Consider the following 13,972-nt stretch of genomic DNA (forward strand, 5'->3'; position numbering starts at 1 on the left):
TTCTGTTTCTGTACTCAGAAAACAGTGTCTATGTGTTTTCAGTGCTGTTGGGGTAAAATTAAAAGAGAGTAAGAGGTGCGATTGTGTGTTGACAACTTGTATCCACAACCAGCTAGAAATCGTGCGACTACTAATCTCAGGACTACCCTCCTACGTAGACCTTCAGGCTTCATAATTGATTTTATCATCATCGTTAACGAACCCTTTTTCACCATCCATATCTCGTTCAATCATTATTCTGTAACGAGACTTCAAGCGGACCCTAACTAAAACTACTGAACAACATCTGTTTGTCAAGAAGAACTGCTTCCGAACCCGTTCCCGGTTTCATCAGTGTCAATGGAACCTCCCCGGAGTCCTACCCGGGCAGGCCTGACACCCGGTGGGCTCGTGCTCTCTCCTGGGGTGCATCCAGGTCTAGGGCCCGCAGGCCTTTCCCCGGGCCTGAGCGTTAACGGAGTGAACCTGGCCAACGTGAACGCAATGATGTGCGCGGCCCTACAGGGGTCCGCCGCGCAGCTGGCCCTCGCGGCCCTAAACGCCCACTCGCATACGACGACGACAACGCCCCCTTTAGCGCCCGCCTCGCCGCCCAGCGCGGCCCCCGGGGCCCCTAGCGGGGGCTCAGCCGGGGGCCTAACCCAGCCGCCTTCGCAACAGACGCCGTTAAGGCAAAGTACTAACAGTAACAATAACAACAACAGCAACAACAGTAACAATAATAGCAACGCAAGCAATAACGGCGGAAGCAGCACCGGCTCAGTACCAAGCGGCACGCCGAGTGCGCCCGGCTCGCCTGGCTCACGAGGCTCCCCGGCCTCCGCTGGCCTGCCAACGCTCAATTTCTCGGTGTCACAAGTGGCAGCGGTGTGCGAAACGCTGGAGGAGAGTGGCGATCTCGAACGCCTAGCTCGATTCCTCTGGTCGCTGCCCGTCGCGCATCCGAACTGCGCCGAACTGCAGCGAGACGAGGCGGTCCTGCGCGCCCGAGCGCTCGTTGCCTTCCATGCGGGCAATTTCCGCGAACTGTACGCGATCCTCGAGAGCCACCGCTTCACCAAGTCGTCGCACGCGAAGCTGCAGGCAATGTGGCTAGAGGCACATTACCAGGAAGCAGAGAAGCTGCGCGGCAGGCCCCTGGGGCCCGTGGACAAGTACCGCGTGCGCAAGAAGTTCCCACTGCCGCGCACAATCTGGGACGGGGAGCAGAAAACGCACTGCTTCAAGGAGCGTACGCGCAGCCTCTTGCGCGAATGGTACCTCCAGGACCCGTACCCAAATCCCGGCAAGAAACGGGAGCTGGCGCAAGCCACTGGTCTAACCCCCACTCAGGTCGGCAACTGGTTCAAGAACCGAAGACAACGAGACCGAGCAGCCGCAGCTAAGAACAGGTAAGAAAAAACAGTTTATAATACATTCCCCACAATGGACAATTGGCTAGAATGATACGATAACCGCTGTCTGTTTAACGACAGAATGTGACTGTACATGCACGAGTGGCATCGTATATTGAAGGTTCTGGATCTAAACTTCATTACAGAACGCTTTTATAAACAAAGGTAAACTCATGTATTGGGCCCTATAGATCTTCCCGCATAACGACTGCTCGATTTGGTACGGCAAAGATACCATGATGACCTGTGTATGTAAAGCCCAACAACAGCAAACGACCGAATCGGCATCGGCTGATTTAGAACGGCATCATCATTTCTATTGCAATAGACAATGTTTTCACTATTCCCGTTCGTATAGACTCTTATCTTATTTTATTTAGATCCACCTCCGCCATCGCTGTTCTTGTTCGCTTTGAGACTTTTTGGTCGTCGTCGCCTTTTTGTTGAAAGCACCACCGTCCATTCATAATGGCATCGTCCAATTCGTTGGTTATCCATACTGGTAGCAGCAGCAGCTGTAGTTAGTACTGGTGATGAAAAGATATCAAATCAACGATATGTTTGTACAATAACGTATAGATGCATCGCGGATCGAAGTTCTTTTTTTTTCCTACTAATGCTATTCGATTTGGTTGGTCGGCATTGTCGACACAAAATGTCTGCACAATATGTCTGCTATCAGCATGGCCCACACAGGATATCCTCTCTGTCCGTTTCCCTGTCTCTCGAATGCGATTCGGCCTGAGCGATATGGCGACCAGACAGCGTACTATCTGAAAGCTAAAGATAGATAGCATCTCTTCAGCGCATGCTTGTCCTCGGCTCTCTGAAAGGCGGAGTACTATCTCGCAAGTTTCCCCACCGTCCGTAAGTCTATGTCAGACAGTACCAACATTCACTGAACTTTTACGAACACAGAAGCATAGGGACGTAGACGGTAAAGGCCATACATTTAACTGTTTTATTAGGCTTGATCCAGTCATACTTTGTCCGTTTGATGGGCGGTACAGCCTAAAATCGCAAGTCTACACCAGCCGACCAAGCAAAGCGACAGAGAGTTCAACGGCTGGCTACTAACAAATGGCAAATACCTATCTCAGATAGAGCTTTCGAAATTTGACGAATCTGTGGACCGAGACGTTTCTTTAAGGCCGAAGCGACTTCGAGTAGGGTTTTTTTCGCAACCTTACGTGGTTATTAAATATGGGTCCATAGCAGATAGTAAAAAGCCACGAAAAGCACGAACGACCATCACGACGTGAATGTGAGAATAGCTCTATTGGACTACTATATGCTTCAAGTATTGATTTCAATGGTCAGTTTGTCAAATAGTCAAAAATGCGGCGCTGAAATCGTTCAAGAAAAGGACTCATTTTTTAATAATATCAGATAGTTTTTTTTTGCCCAGCCGTTTATATATGGGCCTCGACTGGACATGCAGTAAGTGAAGGCGCATCTACGCTTTGGACTCACATCTTCTTTATTCGAACTATAGTGCAGACCTATTAATAATCAAACTGCTAACAGCAAAAGCTATTGGAGTTTGCATGCTCGTGAAGGGGCATTAAGCTGATATAAAGTAATCATCTTACAGCTGCTCAAAAAATGAAAGGCAAACATTGTCGCTATTGTTGCATTCTGATACAGGAGGAACGGGGCTGCTGACTAGGTGGCCAGATTCGCCAGAATTTCAAACATGTCTGAAGGCTCGCGGTTAACGACACAAGCTAAATAAACCGCTGAGCAAAAAGTCCGTGCTCCATCAGCAAGCTAGTAAGATGCCCAAAGAATAATCGGGAAACCTAGATAGCAAATCTATGAATATTGACGAAAAGCACTCACACAGGTACAATCGTAGGTTAGCACATTCGGACAGTTATACATAGCCGTCTGTCGATGGCAGCGGCGAGGTACCTCAGTGGCAGCACGAATAATAGGACGGGTCGAGTTTTTCACGCCTTTTTTTCTTCATCAGTTCTCGATCCGGTGTGATTTGCTTGTCCTATTATCATCCGTTCTACTAGATTCTGCTTCAAACAATCATAAGGTGATCTCGTCGTGCGGTTCTAAGGTGGTTATTTGTCGTTCTTTTTCAACGGTAGAACTTGAGGTGCTATCGATACTTGTTACACGACGCTCACCTCGACCCCACCTCCTCGTTCAACGGGGGATCCGGGCTGAACACCAGTTGGTCGGACGACCTGTGCCTGTCTGGTCGTAGCAAGCACATGGTGCACTGTGTGGAGGTGGACCGTACGATTTGGTGGCGTGGTTAACATTTGTGACAACGGTGATGATCGTAATTGTACATACAAACAGTAAGCAATTTGAGCATCCTGCGTCTCCTGTGATCAGTAACCACTGTCATTATTTGTCACATGCATACGTCCTCGAAAAAGACGCATCTCTGGGTTTGGGCACGCCTAGTCACACAGTGTTTGGTAAGCAAGGCATACTCACGTGAATGCATTTATTCAACAGCAGCAAAAATGACGAAGACAGCGACGATCAACTTCTGATCTGTGCAATTGCAGTTCAGGTGTTTTTCAGGCATACACATATGAACGGTGGCCACGGCTGGCGGCCGCTGCCACAAACGATACGATAAAGGATGATGATCAAAAGCTTCATCAGATTTTTGTTTAGGTACTCCGATTTGTCTTCTGCGTCTGGTATTGTTGTTATCGTCGTGATGACAAAAACTCATCATACATCGCTGAGCCCGTCTACAGTGAATCATGGTCGGGCAGATTTGGGTGTTCGGTCGGATCTCACGAAAGGTGCGCATTCATGTCAGTTGCTGGCTGAATTGGTGTCCTTCATCTTGATCTCCCGCCCTATGACGATACAAAAGGTTACTACTGCCGTTATGACATGAACATATGCATATGTGCGAAGGAACAAAAGTAACATGTTTATATTATATTAACAGAAACATCGTACAAGGGGGAAGTGTGTGTTGGCAAAGACATTCTTCAGTGACCATGAATAACTCCTACGGACTTAAGCAAAGTACAGATGGTGGTAGAATGGTACAGATCTCTGAAGACAAACAGGTCCTAACAACAAACGATTCTTGGGGGCATATTCTACACCGTACGCTCTTTTCCTGATGATTGCGATTACCGTGCCTATTAGCGCTTCTGTCGGCAATTAGTTCTCGTTTAACATTCATGTATTATGGCCGGGCTAGCTTTTCTAGCTGAGCTCTGCGCGAGTGCCGGTTAGAGTGCGAACACTCTTCGTGGGCAGAAATGCGTACAAAAGAGCGTCAGCGCGTACCGGTCGCTTACTCAGTGTCAGCGGCTCACTTAGTCAGTGTGTACTACTGGCTAAACTCGTTATTCTGTGGTGGCCTATGGCGTGTGACGTCGGCGGAGTGGTTTGATTTCAAGATGGCGTGATTTCCACTAGAGTCTATGCTCACAAATCATGACTGCCGACATCGTAATCCGTGCTGCCGTTAACCAACCTATGCTGTAAATTATTTGCTGGCTTACGAACGACAACACCGCTGATCGGTCAAGTGAGTGTCATACAAAGTATAATAGCCGCAACAGCAGTAATAGGGGAATGAGCAAAGAAAGAACAGGCTTTTGTCCCAAACCCGGCACCGACAAAAGGCCTGCTGTTTACCTGTCAGCCATTGCACTCACAACTAGCGGCGAACGCCGGCCGGCCGGCCGGCCGGCCACAACTGGCCACAGATGAACACAGCCTTCGTAAGGAAAAAAACACAGCCCAAGAACACAAGGATGTTTTCAAGAAATGAAAAACCTTATCACTTTTTACCTACAAGTTTTTCTTTACAAAATTCTTGAACACAGAAAACTTGTATTGATGCTGTCATACGTTCTGCCATTATGTCGGAATGTCTCATTATATCAAAACGACATATCATTATCATTATCACTAAATATTCAACTCTATTGATAGAAATGGCGAAAACACTAAAAATCCAAACAGGATTTGATTTCTATCACTTGTTAATAATTATCTACCAGGACAAAAAGCCTTGCCAAACTTTTCATCGATTGCAATATGGACTTCACAAGCACAAAATATTCTAAAAAGACGGCCAATTCCTTCAGTAGCGGTGTCCGGCTCCACTCGGCCTCAAGCTACCGCAATCACCTGTCTTCATCGCTCCTTCGGGTCAAAATAAAATACATCAAATAGAGAAATGAGCATGAGATGACTTACAAATTTAATTCAATGTGTTTGTAACAGCTTTGTTATATTTAACCGAAGGGTGAATGAAGGAAACGCCTTCGTTGTGGGCGCTTGGCAAACGAAAATCTTTGTTAGCGGTCGTGAGTGATATGCACAGCTCCGTCTGTAATTGCGCTTTTGCGTGGAGCTATCCCTGGTGCTGCCATAGGTTGATCATTACAGATTATATGTACGAATCGCTAGAAGACAGAGAGGCAGGCAGGTCAACTATTTTACCTGACTACGCCAAACGTCACAGTGGCTGCTATATCATTGATTCTATTCGTTCAGACGATTATGTCATGCTCTTACTGTCTCATATACAGTAGCTGTTGAAGCTCTCAAAGGGACACGGGAGCTCCTGGAAAATGTCTAGTCGTATTTCTGCCTATATAGTGATCCAGTCACACATACAATTTAACCGATCAGTTCAATCGCACAACGACGCTGCGAGGTTTACTTGCTAGCCCATTTGACATGGGTCGCCATCCCTCGCCTCGAGCCCACAACTGGACAACTGTCGCTTCGACTTACACGTCATATACTCTTGTGGTTCAGCCGATTATCATGACAAGTCAATTTAGGAAACGAATTTTGCCTGATAATTAGAACTATATTAAAATATGATTCCAAAATGGCTGTGAGCGCCATCTTGGTACAGTACGGTAGTCACAGCCATTCGGGCCTAGCGCTACTCGAAGAGGTTCGTTAAGCGTTGATCTGACATAGCGATAATAGAGGAATTCCATGAAGTGTATGTGATCAGCTCTAGATGTTGCAGATCTTTACGGTTCCATGAGTTCCATACTAGATCCCCCCCCCCCCCCAGCAGTCGTTGGTGTCACAGTTTTACGCGGAAAAAAGACCATTGCGTGACGCAGCTGTCATGAATTATTTTACAGACCAGGTCTGCTGCATTGTCGCGGTAAGCTGGCTGTTCTGTTTGGCAAGCGAAAAGCAGATCAGTGAACGAAGAAGCAGGCTAGATCCCCGCACTACTAACGCGAACAATACGAAAATATCGCCCATTGTAGAAACTAAAAGATTACCAACAGCCTCCAATCGGTCCGAAACACATTCTTAAATATCAACCGAGTTTGAATCAAAAACGTTAAATTACGTCTTGTTACACTCGCTGAACTTTCTTCCAAAAACAGTTTACTAAAAAGAAGTGTGCTAACAAAAAGCAGGTGTTTGCCCTGTTCATCAACGAGTTCCATTAGCTGACCTGGCCGCTGGAAACAACGCGGCCATTACTAGGACGGCACGTCAGCACACGCGTTTCCTTCCTAAAACGGAACAGGTTCGCCAGCTTGTTTCTAGCTTTTCTGTGCTCCGTGTATGCATCATACTGCCGTGCCTATCAACACTCGTCCCTTTCTCTCTGGGCACGTGTGTGCACGCGTACACGTAGTTACTATTTTCGCCGTTAGTGATGCTATTTTACTTACCTTTACTCCTACTGATATTACTGCAAATTGTCTACTGTCTGTCTGTCGTCGCTGGACAGCAGAGATTCCTGATAGTCGCGGCAGCCTCTCAACAGCGGTGTCCAGAGAGACTGGCACGGATGAATCGAAATATTAGCACGCGTACGGCATTCCGTAGCAGTAGTGCACTGAATATACGACCGTCTGCAATGGCCCATCACAGCCATTACTATCATCACTAAATTTGGCGAGCTTAACAGTGCCCCGGTCACCTAGCGCTCGCCGGCCATTTAAGGTCCTGCTTATTATTATTGCAATTGTTATCGTTCAATGTGCCGCCTTCACAAGTAAGATACTTAACAAGTAAGATAATTACGAGTTAATGTCTACTCGTTGGTCAGCTTGACAACAGGCCAACTATCCAGATGTTTGATTGTCAAAAGGCTAGTACATGTTCTGGCAGGGAACTAATTGTGATGTTGAAGAGTGTCAAGGAAAGGATTGTATGGTAAACAGTAAACGATACTCTACCCTAGTACGGTAGACACAAGCCTAAGCCAAGAGTCTAAATTGATCTGTTCGTATCGTGGATCGTTTTAGATATCTGTATTTTTGCGTTAGCAATAATAACGATCAATTAGCTATATGAGCGTATCGATTCTCAAGGCCTTCATTGTCCGTAAAGTTCTACTATACAATGCAAAGCATGCATGAAACCCCCTGTTCCTGGCACAGTATTTACTGCAATTTAATCGCAACACATCGACATGGACGGTGTGAAAATGCATTTGACCCAACCAGCTAGCCAAGGGTATCACTTTCGGCCCGGTAGGGTATTTACTCTACCGCGAGATGATCCCATCTACACTCCAGGTTATTGGGGTGTTACCGATGTATCTGTTCAGGCTATCGTTAACAAGAGAAGGGGGACGTCTATCCTTTGCCGGTCGAAGGGGATTTAGGCCGATAAATACGGCACCATTTACATTAGCTGCCACCACGTACACTATTGCTAGCAGTACTAGAATACATATTGCTGATCGCGTTCACACCTCAGATAGCAACAATGATCTCTGAAATCCACACCTCGAGTTCAACACCGAACCGGCGACTGAGGCAGGCCAGCAACGAGTGAGATCTTGAGTGAGGCTGTTTTGACCGTGAAGAGTGTAGTCTAAAATGATCCGCTCGCACGTCTTGCTACTGAAACCGTATCTAGGAAGACTAAGCGACATGAAGTATTTTCTTTACAGCAAGTAATTGTCGTAGCGTTATATAGGTTTGGATTCAAAAAACGGGCAGAGGCTTGACTGTAGCGTTCCGCAGCAAAAGGCTGTCCGATGATCGTCCTTCTGCGCACCCAGTCACTACACCTTTCTAGGATCTATGTTAAGGCACATCGTAGGATTCGTGTGTATTTGTGCGCCCGAGTGGATGTGTTCGTCGAATCCTCTAAACTATTAACAGTAGTGTTTACTAGTTTTGTAGAGTATAATGCAGTAATGCACCCGCCTCGGTCGTTGTGGCACCCCTTCTCCTTTGTCGTCCTTCAAGGTAGCGATGATGATGATAATCATCGCCGCTTGATCTGCTCATCAACCGGCGAACGACAGCCGTTTAAAACGAGTGCAGCGGTACATTCTGCGCTATCCTATGCGACGCACTTTGATACAGTACGGTAGATTTGCGCGTTTCTCGCCGCTGCATTTACTACTGGTCGGGTGTCGATAATCTTGAATCGGTCAGACAATAATTCCCGCGGCCGCCTTTCGAATCGTCGCTGCCGTCGTCAGCCTAATCCGGATGTCGTTTAAATAGCACAGGGGAGTGTAGGGAATACGACAGTGTTAGCAGACGAGTACAAGCCACTCAATTACATACATACATACATACATACAATCGCCGCCAACGATAGACACTAACGCCGCTACAACTGGTACGCTCCTCCTCACCGATTAGAGCATACGCACTCACATTGATACAGTGCTATGGCCCAGCAAACTCGTCTGCAGCGACAATTGAACGCTGAAACTATTGCTTTGACGACTGCTAGTCCGATGACCGTCCACTAGCTTCTAGCACCTCTTGTTTGCACTGCCTTCGGGTAGGATCACGGCTGTGAGGAGAAGACGGTTGCGGCCGCCGCCGCCGCCGCCGCCGCCGCCGCCGCCGCCGCCGCTACATTACAACCACCACGAGCTACTTCTCGGCTAACGAATAACACGTACTTAAGTACTTCACTCAGTGGAGTGAACGAAACAGGCGGTTAAGAGGCAGACAGCGCTCAGTCGACTTAGTCGTCAGACTTCACTTGCTCTCTCTCCTTCTGAAGAGACTAGCATAGTTTCTTCCGTTCTATCTCACTGTTGCTTTTGTGCAGGAACGTAGGCAGCAGTGCAGGCAGTAACAGTAAAAGCTAGCTAGGTAGATACACAGATAGCTCGCTTCCATGCACTCGAGTGCTTTCTGTCAGGCCTTGCCTATACAGACGGCAATACAATAGCGTATACATGTTCTACAACGATGTCTATGAATCGACCATTGGCGATCATCGACTGTATACGAGTGCTTGCCATTCGAGTACCCTTCCAGGTATGAAGTACAAAATAACCTTGCTACTTACGACAACAATGGCTATATGGTAAAAACACCGGACCAATAGCAATGGTGCAGAAGTCGTGACAATGACTCTGTCTATGTAGCTTTCGGTAGTTTCAACATCACTCGAGGATAATTGGCAGAAGCGACCCGTATACGAGCGGCAATAGCATAAGCGATCAGTTTGTTTCGAGGATTTAATCAAGCTCAACGTGGCTCCTAATCTTCAAGTGGAAACCCCAAAAAGCTCTTAAAACTAACAAGTCAGCGTGATATCGCAGGGGAGAAAATAGTCTGACCTGTTTCCAGTAGCAGCCACCGTTCGAAGTGGACAAGCCGGATGGCGCTGGTTCATTGTTCAATGCAAGCTCGACGCCACGGATGCTGACACCAATTCGTATTCAAATACATGCCATAGGTTAGGCATAGGTACTCGTCATAGTAAACTGACGCTCGACACTGCTGTTATCGTTGCAATTTACCATACAGATATTCCGTTAGGTGAAAATCTATAGCGTTCAAACGTGGAGCCATAGTGTCACAATGCGTATCCATGTCGAAAAAAACGCGCCGATAAATTTCGTTTACGGATGGGATCAATTATGGTGATTTACTCTATTTACGCCTACGTAATATGTACAATTTGCTTGCCTGTAGTATCTGGACAAGTCTTTGAAATCAACAAGGATCTCTTCGAACCGCTCTTCAGCCGAATACTATTACCTGTATTTTGCATAAAAATGGCGACCTCATAGGTTAATAGTTTTACTCCTATAGCCTCTTACCCAGCCTTCGGGTCCTATCGGAGCTCAGACAAATAGGGGCTCGCGTGCGCACTTACCGCGGCAGCCGTGGCGCCTTCAGCGTGTTTTAAGCGTTAATATTAATAAAGAAGAAGAAATGAAATGACGTTGTATTATCTCGTCGCATCGTATGCAGATTAAGAGCTGTGGTCGGCCATTCCTGCCCCGACAATGAATCTTTCAATTCATTCCCGCCTCCGAAGCAGGGATGATGTGAGGACTCGTTTGAGACAGACGACTCCTTACATTCTTATTGGTACTGCTAAAATCGTTGGCGCTGAAACTCGTGGGAACCAGCACACATCACATCTTCGTGGGTAAAACGTGCAGCAGAGGTCCTGTGGCAATGCGTTACTTGGAGGCGTATATATCACCGAGCGGACACCGTATGCACGCACACTTAATCGAGCTCAACATCGACCTCGACATATTTTTGTGCTTCTTAAATATAGATCAATGGACAAGTTAGTGTTGAAGGAACAACGGGAAATATATGGAGGACTGAAATAAGAAGGGGTGTGACACAGCTATTGACTAGGAAAACTCTTAGACGGATCGAATAAGTACATAGTATGCTTCTGCTAGTCTTCTATAGCTTCTGTTGACAATACGAAATGAAGTTTTCGGACGCTTATCTGCTACAATATGTAGGTGCAAATCGCGTGAGCTACCGTTGACGTTTGAGCTCGATCATCAGCTGAAAATGATGACGTTCCATCGCTCAGCCAGGATGAGAAACGCACAAAATGCAACAGTAATTTTACGATCTTTCTGTCGTTTCTGAATTTTCCGATTGCTCACCCATCTAGAAGGGGCTCAGTCGGCTGTGAATACACACAGAAACATAATCCATCCGCTTTAGATTTGTCTTGGTATTGTTGACCATCTTTTCTGATGACATTATAGTAACAAAGATACCCGTTTGCATGGCAAAGGAGAACACAGAATCGATTTGGTCGTGTGTTACTGTTGTTCAAAGGAATATATTCTAACAGATTCAACTTCTCTCAAATAATACTTCTTGTACAGATTGATAAAACGTTACTTCAGGACGCCGTAAGCCGATAAACGGCTTTTGGGAATAGTCCTTATGAGGCAGCGTTTAATCTCTTCTTCACTTTTTTCCCTCAGCGTAGGTTAGCATGCCATAGGAATGTCGAGTGTCTCAACTCGTTTATAATTGTGTACCTTAGACGCCCTGGTGTCGTTGCGCTGCGATATGTAACATTTTGCGGTATTCCCGTAAGCCAGTATGCATTTGTAAATATGCACGGATTGGTATAGACGAATCTCGTAAATTTCTTTTCGCAAAATCCTATGGAAGACGTGCATCTTCTAGATTGAAGACGATGACACCTTCGTCATGACGACAACAACGACGAAGCATCTGCAGCGTCCGACAGGGTCGAACATCGACCGTTCAAAGGATACGGTGCGCTAAGGGCAATTATCGCCCCGAAGTACAATGGCAATAAATCGCCAAGGTACTTCGGGGTAAGTAGCTGCTGTTCGTCCTCCGAGTAATGGCTTACTGACGCTATCGTTGCAATCAATGGCCTCTTCCCCATCGTGGCAGGGATACGTTGTCTTTCTTGCATTACATTTTCCTGCGTGCGTCTGCTATGGGTTTAGTGCCCTAAAATAATCAAAATAGTACTTCGGCTCCTACAGCTTCTGCAGCCCCAACGGCAACTGCCGCTGGCACCATTAGAAAAAATATCAGAATTACGCTGTAGTGGTACCATTCAAATATTATATCGACAACGACAGTAACAACTCTTACGCTCGGGCACTTGGCCGGCTGGTTGCTCTTCGAAACTTTTTCATGCGTTCATTTGCCTTCGTTCTTTTTTTATCCTCATCTTATTCCCCTTCAGTTTCCTGGCGCAAATTTGCTTTTCTCTCTTCTTTCTGTTCTTTGACTTTTGCGGCATCAATGCCATTTCCCAGTAGCAGCGACGGCCACTTCTGCACGTTGGTTCAGCCGTCAATCCACTTGTGCACGCCAATAGTACTTGTGTATCTCGGCGTGCTTTTTTCTGCCGCCTCTTGCCTTATTGCTAATTCTGCAATGGGACAACGATCGAACGAGACGGACTTTCATTCTGTCATCGGCATTTTCACAATCACGCCCGTGTCCTTTCTCGTTCTTTTACATGATGGCCCGCTAGCTCGCACACTCACTCACTCACTGGCGCCTGGTGATAATGTCATTCTAGTATACCCAGTGCTATAAAGCGAGCGTTCTTGTTGCGGTATCTGCATTACGGGGCTCCAGCAACGATCGGTTTAACCAGTAAGAATGATATCACGTATCGTTTTGCTTGCATTCTAATGGCTGTCTTAATTGGACGCGTGTTCATAACTTCATCCCGTCTATAACTACGTCGACGCTTGTTTCCAATAATGTAACAATAATAATGCTATCAGCAAAAGAACCTAAATGCCAAACGCCGGACCGCGACGCGATGAAAGCGTTGCTGACACGTAAGTCCAGTAATACAAATTATGGAAATTATTAAAATAATTATTACAAAATATACAATCGAATCTAAAACGAGCCATTGGTCGACCATTGCTTTTACTGCTGACAGCCCCCTCATCGTCGTCGTCTTAAAGGTGGGAGGATCTACAACGTAAACGCATATGTGTATACAAACACGTATGGTACAAATTCGTACGTAGATCAATACCATCAAACATGGGCCATCGAGTGCGCCTCCGTTAAATCTAATCCGAAATTTCCTTCATCAGTCTATTTGTCAAACTGCTGTGCCGGGCTATTTATTTCGACTATCTTGTACTTCAGAAGTAACAGAAATAGAGTTATCTGATGCCACTTACTCACTCTTCACTTTCAACGGCACCGCCGGCGCCATCGTTGCCGCTGCCACGGATGTTCCTCTCGTTCATGCCGCTAACTTTCAAAACCAACAGCAGCACCACTTGAGCAACGACACGCGGATACTGATGCTAAAGCTGCCGCCGAATAACGTAGCTTCGCCATTGCCAAAATCATCACTGCCACTATCGCCGCCTGAGTAAACAAAAGTTTCAAATGTTTCGGTAGGCGTCTTCCTGCTGTATCAAAACAGGATGCAAAAAGTATGGACGTGAGCAACTGACAGAACGAATCGTCGGCTGTCGAACGCAAGACAGCGTCGACGGACGCAAAAGACGTTACGCGAATCGACAAGGGTGAATTTCACCGGCCGACAAGTACATTGGATGCCGTGGTGTTTAGCGTTGAAGGAAAGCGGTTGGATGCGTCCTGAAAGTCGAGAGCCTTCGAGGGGTCAACAAAATGGCAATGAAGTCCTTGGCGCTTTCCATTGACCGCTCAGTTTACGTCACAGTTTTTGTAGCCTGTTTATAAATATGATTGTAGTATAATGTAGAGATCAGATAGATTAACGGACAGAGGCAGGAACACACGACTGCGTACACACACACACACGCACACACACACACACACACGCACACGAACCACAAACACTCACAGATCTATGTTTGAAAGCTTAAAAAAACTGTTCAA

At 46.5% G+C, this 13,972-nt stretch overlaps 1 protein-coding gene across 1 annotated transcript in view; it reads left to right on the forward strand.

Moving 5' to 3' along the window:
* The first annotated feature begins 474 nt into the window (after window positions 1–474).
* Window positions 475–13,972, forward strand: part of LOC111269748 (homeobox protein SIX6) — a 70,820-nt gene continuing 57,322 nt past the window's right edge. The window contains exon 1 of the mRNA XM_022849561.1: window positions 475–1,391. Coding sequence (XP_022705296.1) covers window positions 484–1,391 — 908 coding nt within the window. The 5' untranslated portion in view covers window positions 475–483. The remainder of the gene's footprint in view (window positions 1,392–13,972) is intronic.

The sequence above is a fragment of the Varroa jacobsoni genome, unplaced genomic scaffold (assembly GCF_002532875.2).
Source record: "Varroa jacobsoni isolate VJ856 unplaced genomic scaffold, vjacob_1.0 scaffold_1410, whole genome shotgun sequence".
NCBI lineage: Eukaryota > Metazoa > Arthropoda > Arachnida > Mesostigmata > Varroidae > Varroa > Varroa jacobsoni.